This window comes from Alosa alosa, chromosome 6, assembly GCF_017589495.1.
Source record: "Alosa alosa isolate M-15738 ecotype Scorff River chromosome 6, AALO_Geno_1.1, whole genome shotgun sequence".
Taxonomy (NCBI): Eukaryota; Metazoa; Chordata; class Actinopteri; order Clupeiformes; family Clupeidae; genus Alosa; species Alosa alosa.
In genome coordinates this window covers 22432473-22442472 of record NC_063194.1, presented here as the reverse complement: position 1 = coordinate 22442472, position 10000 = coordinate 22432473, and the positions used below count along the sequence as shown (strand labels likewise).

The 10000-nt window shown below is 47.2% G+C and overlaps 1 protein-coding gene across 1 annotated transcript in view; it reads right to left on the bottom strand.

Annotated features, from left to right (window-relative positions):
- ngfra (nerve growth factor receptor a (TNFR superfamily, member 16)) overlaps window positions 1-10000 on the bottom strand; it is a 37037-nt gene that overhangs the window by 19811 nt on the left and 7226 nt on the right. The window contains 1 exon segment of the mRNA XM_048246856.1: window positions 3139-3498. Within this exon segment, the coding sequence (XP_048102813.1) occupies window positions 3139-3498 (360 nt within the window).

The following is a 10000-nucleotide window of genomic DNA, read 5'->3' as shown; positions in this document are numbered from 1 at the left end:
GAGAGAGTGAGAGTATGTGTGAGTGTGTTCCTGTGTGTGAGTGTGAGTGTGTGTATGAGAATCCGAGAGCTCCGCTGCCTCGCTGTGTATCTGTAAGTTATCAGTAAGTCCCCCTCCCTCTCCTGGAGGAGGACAGCTCTCTAAGCCCTGGCAGATTTATCTCCTCCATCTGCCTCCACTCCTATCCACCACGCGGATCGACCACACGGGACAGGTGCTGACAGATCTCCACAAAACCGTGGCAGCACTACAGCTGAGCAGCACCTGAGTGTGAGTGAGAGTATGTGTGAGTGTGTTCCTGTGTGTGAGTGTGAGTGTGTGTATGAGAATCTGAGGGAGCTCTGCCTGCCTGTGTTCCTGTGTATCTGTAAGTTGTTATCAGTAAGTCCCCCTCCCTCTCCTGGAGGAGGACAGCTCTCTAAGCCCTGGCAGATTTATCTCCTCCATCTGCCTCCACTCCTATCCACCACGCGGATCGACCACACGGGACAGGTGCTGACAGATCTCCACAAAACCGTGGCAACGCACTACAGCTGAGCAGCACCTGAGTGTGAGCTGGCCGAGGCCCCAGGATACAGAACATGGGGAACACGCAGAACCTGTCTGACCCCGCCCCCCAACACACACAAACACACACAAACACACACACCCACACATATGAAATTGTCTCAGGTACATGGGGGAATATGAAAGGAAGTTGTCTGCCTCTAAACCTAATGTCAACAGCCAGCGGCATGATGAAAGCCAAAAGCTTTTGATTTTCCAAAGAAACCAAAGGGTGGTAAAGTTGATGTATCACATCCTGTGTTGATTTCAGACCTTGAATAAATACATCAAATATAACCCGGTTGGCTAACAGAATAAAACCTGCAGGTCGTTCTGTCTCCCAGGCCTTGCTAAAAAAAAACTTGGCTTCCGCTGAAATTCCACATTAAATGGCTCCATAACGTGCCGCATAACTCTCCAGTTCCTCTCCATAATCACCTCTGTGTTGACCCAACGTACTGACCATACAGCCGAGCGAGAGGTCTGCTACTGATACCTCCCCTCCAGTCAGACATCCCATCACTGAGGCCCAGCCGAGGAGCCGACACACTCCTGTCATGGTCCAGAAAGAGTCCTCCTGGCCCCCTTCCTGACCAAGTTAGTACTGCCCTCGGGCCAACCACACAGTCCCTGAGTGCAGGGCTGAGGAGAGGGGACGCACACACACACACACACACACATACACACACATACACACACATACATCTACATACACACACACATACACACACAGATACACACACAATCCTGCCAGGGCTCCTAAAGGCTGTGTGTCTAATCCATTGACATGGTGTATTTCACAGCACATTCTCCTGGGGAAGAGGAAGTGGCTAGGCAATAGTTTATGACTACTGAAATGTAATCAGCAAAGATATTTGGTTTCCACCTCATATGTATTCAGTATCCTGTTATATACTAGGAATGTCTTAAATTCAAGGTCTCCCACCTTGATTTTGACTTAATTCGATCTCGAAAATATCTTCTTTGCATTACAACAATATATTCATAAGAAATGCAATCAGCAAAGATATTAGATTGCAAAGATATTAGATTGCCAAAATGTCAGTAGCAAGATGTCAGTATCAGTGTTGTCCACTTTCTTACGGGTGCTTTACACCTTCACGGTCTCCTGCATTTTGAACAGGTCCTATTTATTGTTTTCTCATTTAACAGACAATATGTTGTATGTGTCTTCAGACAAGCGCTGGGCCTCTTCTCCTACCCGAGTCCATCACTAGACTTCCCCTGTATAAACCTTTTCCCCGTATAAACGTTAACCAAAACACAGGTGCTTAACATAAACAATGCACACGGGCCCAAGCTCCAGTCTTTCATCTGCCATCACCCCAGCTAACTTCACTGGGAGCCATCTTTTCCATGTCCAAGCCCTTTGGCACATGTTTACCCACTGTAGGTTTACATTGGTGTCTTCAGACACAAACCTTCCCTTGGCCTCAGAGCCAGCGCCTGCGTAAGGGAGGGGTTGTGTTGTGCTGCTCCATGGACATTTCTCCCTTGGCCTCTCACCTCTGCGAGTGGCCGCGCTGCACAGTGACATTCTGCAGTCTGACATCTTGACCCCGAGTGTTAGAACAGACACATGTGGAAGTGACCCCTGTTGACCTCTTGAACTCACAAAGGGTCAGGCAAACACAGGGATTAAGTCCGTAACCTCAGCCAGGGACTCTTTAAAGACCTCTATTTAGACACACAGCAGTCCCAGACTCCTGAAGAGGCAGACTGGGTGAACTTGAATTATGAACAACTTCAAATAATCTTTCACCTATCTTACTATCAGGTCTATAGATCTAATGCATATACATTTTCCATTTGTCTACATGCAAGTAAACACACTTATCTTCTTTATGCCAGATCATGAAATTAATGGGGGGACATGAGACTACCATATATATGCTATGGTGCACATTCATTTTGTTCCCGTGGATGTGTGTGAGTGCCAGTCCGGCGCTAAGCATGATGGATGCTTTGTGGTTTTATCAGTCTGCCAGGGCCTTGGGCTGCCCTCCTTTATGAGATGGCTCCTACATTATTTAGCGCAACTTCAATCACAGACACTTTCTGCCTGGTGTGGGTAAACATTCAGCGCTTCCTGTTCAATTCGCCATTGATTGTTCACAGCCACAACCGGCACAAGGTGTCCTATATATTTTGTACGCTATTGTTGTTGCTGCTGAGGCTGCTGCTGACTTCGGCTGGCTCCCAGGACCAGAGTTTGTGAGTCTGCGTGTGTGTGTGTGTATGTGTGTGTGTTTCTGCTCGTGTCACTGTGACTGTGTGCTTATGACAGATGGTGTGTGAGGGATAATTGAGGAGTGTGTGTGTGTGTGTGTGTGTGTGTGTGTTTCTGTGTTTCTGTGTGTGTGTATTTGAGGGTATGATTCTTTATTATGTCTGTCTTAGGTAGAACTCGCTTGTGCATGCCTATGAATACACTGGATGTGTATAAAGAAAATAGCATCAGGCTTGTCAGTGACATACAGTACATCTGTCCATGTTACATGAACACAATCACATGTATTTCAGCCATACTGTACATGGGTGTATGTATGCACTAGTAAACACGGTACTTGCCGTGGCAAATGGCGTCAATCTCAGGCGTGCAGTTGCGCATCAGCACCTCGTTGTCCTCGCAGATGGTGCAGGGCAGGCAGGGGTCAAGCGAGCTGTCATGTTGCGAGTACGAGCTGTCCAGGCACGGCTCGCATACCGTGTCGCGGTGGTGGTCGCAGCCCGACAGCACGCCCTCGCCGCGCGGGCACACCGTGCATGGCTCACAGTGACCCGACATCGGCCCCAGGAAGAAGCCGTAGTCGCAGACGCACATGGCGTCGTTGGAGTCCGTGCAGGGCGTCAGCATGCGCATCATGCCCAGGCACTCGGTGCAGGTTTTGCAAGGCTCTGTGTGGCTGTACGTCTCTGAGTAGGTCTCGCCTGGACAGAGAGAAAGAGTGTGTATGTGGGGAGAGATGGAGAGAGAGAGAGAGGGAGAGAGAAAGAGAGAGTAATTTGAGAGCAAGTTAAACAATAAAACTGAGAAAATACAAAAAGGGAGACAGAGAGTCTTGAATTTTAAATTGTACAAGTGCTCATTTCAACTCCTCATAAAAAGATACAAAATGTCTTCAAGTGATCTAAAACCTCTTCAAAGAGAGGTATTGATCTGCTTATCTTATCTCGACAGCCATTCAACAGTCACTCTCTGCATTCTGAAATGGTTGAACTGGAGTGCAGAGAAGTGAGGGATGACGCCAGAGAGAAACATGTGTTGGGAGGAACAGCAGAAGAGAATGGAGGAGGAGAGGGATGGAGGGAGACTAGTAAACAGGATAGGAGTGGATAATCACATTTATCATGTCTACTGAATGCTACTGCCACTGGGAACAATGATCTGATTGTCATTGCGGAAAGACACAGCTCTCCTCTCTCTCTTTCACCTCATAGCTATCCTGTGTGTGTGTGTGTGTGTGTGTGTGTGTGTGTGTGTGTGTGTGTGTGTGTTGGTCTGTGTGTGTGTGTGTGTGTGTGTGTGTATGTGTATGTGTATGTGTAATGTGTGTGTGTGTGTGTGTGTATGTGTATGTGTATGTGTATGTGTATGTGTATGTGTATGTGTATGTGTATGTGTATGCGTATGTGTATGTGTAATGTGTATGTATATGTGTATGTGTACAGTATGTGTGTATGTGTATGTGTATGTGTATGTGCATGTGCATGTGCATGTGCATGTGCATGTGCATGTGCATGTGCATGTGCATGTGCTATGTGTATGTGAAATGTGTATGTGTTTGTATATGTATATGAGCACACGTCCTCGTGTGTGTGTATGTGTGTAGACAAAAGTCTGTTGAGCTCATTATCACATTGATCTGCGAGCAGCAGTAGCGAGAGGATTCCCCTTCTTAACACAGCAGCGGAATACAAACACACGGCTGCCCTGCGCTCCCTGCCTCCCCGGGAACACACTGAGAGCCTACGAACAGAAAACAGTCCCCAGCAGTTTAAATCTCTCTCTCTCTCTCTCTCTCTCTCTCTCTCTCTGTCTCGTCATACTGGCCTAAACCACAACTATAAAAGGTTCTTACAGGCTTAGTGGAAACTATACATGCATAGTACTGTATGTATACAAACACATGTATGTTTATCCTCCTGACCCCACCGACTGTGCTCTGACCAGAGGCAATGTCTTTTTTCCCACCCATGTTCCACCCTGCTTCCAAAACTAAAACCACCTGCTGGCCTACTGGAATCTGGGAGACATGCTTATGACAGGCCTACAGCCTACGCACTGGAAGGTCAGCTATAATGCACCATCTGCTAAAGATGCACAGTTAAGGCGCCGAAGGCGATAAGTGCTCCAGCAAGCTTGTGTTTCACCTTGCTGGTGTGCTCGTTATCACACACACACACACAAACAAACACACACACACACACACACACACGCGCACACACACACACACACACACACACACACACACACACACACACACCATTCCTTTGTCATGTAGTTACTATTCTGTAGTATACTGTAGTCTCTCTATGCCTGAAGTGTAGTTACTATTCTGTGTTTGTCTACATAAACAAGCTTTCAACTACTGTATTGTACAGTATTCACACACACATCTTTTTCTTTTGTGTAAAACAAGGGTAACCGCTGTGACTCCTGACTGCTCCACTAATTACCCGACACGGCTTTTCACCTCAGGCTCTGTGAGCTCTCTCTCTCTCTCTCTCTGTGCTAAGCACAATCATTTTGAGGGATTACATTATTCAAGCTAAACTCCAGTTTCCTCATAAAAGAGACATCAGCTCTGGGCAGACCCCAGCTTCCGACACCGGCGGCCTCTGGCATTTATGACAGAGTGAGGTTATTCTGGAGCATTAGATTGGGATGGGGGACTTGGAGGGGGTGTTCTCCTGGGATTCTCTCAATATTGCACAGCAGACACATACACTCACTGTCCTATGGAATCATATTCAGATACAATTGGAGGGCCGCTAAATAATTCAGAGGTGTCTGTCTGTGAGAGGATGATGGAGCGGGATGGTTACGGCAAGGGGGGTGGGTAGGGAGGGAGGGAGGGAGAGAGAGAGGATGTGCCCCCGAAAACGCCCTGCTTTGCCCTGGAGGAAGCCACTGTCGGGGTGACAGGGCATTGGAGTTTTGGGGGGTCTGGAGGTGACACAGAAGCCTTTCCTGTTTGTGTAGGGGTGGCAGATGGCTAACCACCTTCACATTCCTCAGAACCTTTGTTGCCTTGGAGCTTGTTGTGATTTCAAAAACAATAGGGAATGCAGTAGACATACAAGCAGTGGGTATGAGTGTGTCAGCCAAGATAAACACACACACACACACACACACACACACACACACACACACACACACACACACACACACACACATAAACACACACACACACACACACACACACACACACACACACACACACACACACACACACACACACACACACACACACACACACACACACACACACACACACACACACACACACACACACACTGGGGGGGGAGAAGTTGACATTCAAATGAGCATGTCAATGACAATGACAGAGAGTGTGAGCTTGTGAATGCAAGTTCTGGCCTGTATGTGTGTGTGTGACCTGTTGTGAGTGGAAAGACAGGGAGCGAAAAGGGATACAGACAGTAATGGGTGGCAAGTGTTTGGCTAAACTAAATATTACTTGTGTGAAAAGCCCTGTGGCACAGTCCCAGCTCTCTATCCCTCTTTCACTCTCTCTCTCTCTCCGTCTCATATACCCCCCCTCCAAGATGTATTCAACAAACTCTTGTACTTTCTCTCCCTCCATCTTCTCTCTCTCTCTCTCTCTCTCTCTCTCTCTCTCTCTCTCTCTCTCTCTCTCTCTCTCTCTCTCTCTCTCTTTCTCTTCTTTACACAAAACATTTAAAATTCATTATGAGCCGGACCAGCTGCGCCGGTGGTGCTAAGAACAAAGCCTGGCACTGTTGTCTCTAAATCGTGCCGAGTTTGGCACAGCCGTCGCACAAACACCGGATTTCGCCTCGGGTGCTTCCAAGGATGTCATCTGCACAGCAGGAGAGCAGTGGTAGAACAGTCGAAGGGGGTGAGTGTGGTCGTGGGGGGTAGGGGGTGCCGAACAAATCACTGATCGCATCTAGTTAAACACGTAACTCATCGAGGACAGCTCTGTTTACAAGCCAATTAGAGAACAAACTGTGACTCATTCAAACACATTAGATGCACGCGACAGCAACTGTCACATTTAAATCCACCACGTTTTATACTGTTTACGCCAGGGAGGAGGGGGGAGGGGAGCATTGTGTAAACAGCATGGCTCATACTCAAAACTCTTGAGCTCAAGGATAAGTTCATTTACTGTAAATCAGGAATTACTGGTACATACAGTAATGACATATCAGGGGTAGTAGTGACATCACCTGAGCATATCCTGACCAACTCACTATATAAGGAGGGTGCAACAGTTGCCTCTAACTTCGACCCCATGACCTTTAACTTGCCCCCTCTTCTCTTTTCTACCAGGAGAGATCAACAGGCAGGAGACACACCGGTGTCCATTACGTGTGTAGTGTGTATTGCGTTTGCATGAGTGTGTAGAGCAGCGTGTAAGCAGCCAGTGGTCGTGTGTGCTCGCCACTCGTGTGTGTGTGTGGGCGGGCAGGAGAGGCAGCATGGTGAGAAAATGTGCGGCGCCCTCAGATCTAATTGCCACCACCTGTGGGGTCCAAAAAGCGTTGTTTCTCCTTTCGCCCATCGGCCCTGTAAGCAGAGGCAGGCAGATGGAACCGCAGGAGAGCGTGACATTGACGGAGTGCCGGGGTTCGGCGGGGGTTGGGGATAAATGGCGAAGCCCTCTGGTGTTGGGGTTTTTTTTTATGAGTCAGCCTGGACGCTCAGCTCCCCACCATTCTCATCAGTCTTCAGTGAGAGGAGACTTGGGGAGGTGGGAGGCCCGGCCTAATTGAACCAGCATCCATTAATCCCCGGTAGACTCAATGTGTAAACAAAGCTAAACATGACCATATGCAATGAGTAGGGGACAGACCGAGAGAGAGAGAGAGAGAGAGAGAGAGAGAGAGAGAGAGAGAGCGAGAAAGATAGAGAGAGAGGGTAGGAATGAGGAAAAGAAGATGATTTTTCTCCGTAAATAAACTCGCCCTCGGGTGCACTATTATGTCTCTGTGTCTGAAGAGATTTCACTGCTACACCAATTTCACAAAGCAAACCCAACCCCACCAACCATACACCTCTACAAACACCGTCTGTGAAACTGGCAGCACGGCACCCACACCACCATCAACCTCCACCCTACTTCTGCTCTAGTCTTCTGTTTGCTGATGGCTCCATTTGATGTGTGTTTGTACTGAGGATGCGGTCCATGGCTGCATGCTCTGCTCTTCAGAGACACATAATCCATTTACCCTCTGGAGCAGAGCATGGTGGAAATAAAGCACATGCCTCCACTGTCTTCTTGGACAGACACACACATCTTTATGGCCACGCCCGCCCAATCTATACGGCCCACTTTAAATAATGAAACCAGCCAAGCAGGATGGCCTCGTCTTGTCTAGCACAGATGGCACAGACAGGAGCAGGAACTGTAGCAGTGGAAGAGGACTTAACAGAGGAGAGAGAAAAACAGGATCTATTTGTGAACCAAAAAAAGTCAATTCAGCTACTTATCCCTCTTCTCTTTTTCCACCACGTCTCTCTCTTTCTCTCTCTCTCTTTCTCTCACTAGTGTTTCTCATCCCTGTTTCTGGCATGAAAAATGCATGTGAAGATGCACACTGCTGTGGCTGCTCTTCCATGGGATCAGCACATTTGACCTGTGAACTGCAAACTAGAGTCCATTTGTGAAGTTGTACAATGATCTGTCATCTTTTGCCTCATCAGCAACGCTGGTAGTCACAGACACGCTCTCAGGCGGCCAGCCTTGGAGCTGTCAGATTGATCTTAATTACACTCAGAGGAACATTCATTAGCTCTATCTCAACTGCCATTACAATTACACAACAGATTACACAGGCTGGATAGTGCTGGATACCAGCAGAAGGTTTTAAAACTGACAATCTTATTGTAGAAAAGCTGACAATTTCTGTCTGTCCGTTTGTCTGTTTATCTATCTATCTATCTATCTATCTATCTATCTATCTATCTATCTATCTATCTATCTATCTATCCATTAGTCTGTCCCTCCATCTATCCCTTTATTGTTATTTAGCGGTTTGGCCCCTATTGACATCTCCATCTTTCTTTTACAGCTTTCTCCTAATGACCAGCCATTCAGCCTGCACCACATCTCTTATCTCATGCATTACAGTAAACTTCAGGAAGAACCTGAAGCTCTGGCTTAGCTCAGTGCAGTTATTATTGCCACACTCCACTTCCTATCAACTATGAGAACTATAATGGCCACTGCGATTAGAGCAATAAATACGGTCAGATCCTGTGCTGATTACTCTAAACACAGGCACACTAGCAGACATAAACACACACACACACACACACATACACACACACACACACACACACACCTACTCACACTATACATACTGTAACACACATAGGCTTCAATTCCTATTTCTGTTCTAATTTTAGTTGACATCACACAGATTTGTGAGATGGTGTCCTTACTCTATATACACTGGCTACCATCAACCTTTGCTTTGTTTTTACAGTCACCTGATCTGGCCACTGCCATCCGCTTTCCTGAACCACTTGAACTGTGTCTCTCTCTGACCTCAAGTCAGTATAGGATTTCTTTAGTGGGGCTGAGTAAAGTAGCTTGGACCCATGCACTGTCCCCAGTGACTAGGGCTTTTGGAGACAAAAAATGGAATTGCAAATAAATATTTTAGTGCTTTCAGACTTCCACTGACGTCTAGTCCAAAGAAAAGGAAGTGCGTGTGTGTGTGTGTGTGTGTTAATATCAATGTCTCTGTAATGTGTCTCTGTCTGTGTATTGTGTGTGTGACATTATTATTGTGTGTGCATATAGGCATGTCTGTATGTCATCACATGGTAGATGACATACAGACGTGAGGTTGCGCACTTGATGACGCTGGTCGAGAGATCATTCCAGGCAGCACCAGTGTTTACAGATAAACAGGAAGTCCACGATTCTCTCTATTTTCACTGTAAAATATTCATGTCCCCCATCACCACCACCACCACCACCACCCCAACATACCATGCATTTTACATTTAAAATAGACACAACTGCCAGGCCATACCACGGAAGTGCAGCACACTGCCCCAGCGAGACCCCATTCTTCTTACATGAGTGACCCTACCACCCCCTACCCCCAACCTCAGACAGGCCTCCTCTCCATCCTGTGAGAGGTCCTTTGAGAGCTCCAACGCTGTCCTCCTCAGCCCTCATATGAACTAAATCAAGAATTCACACAGTGC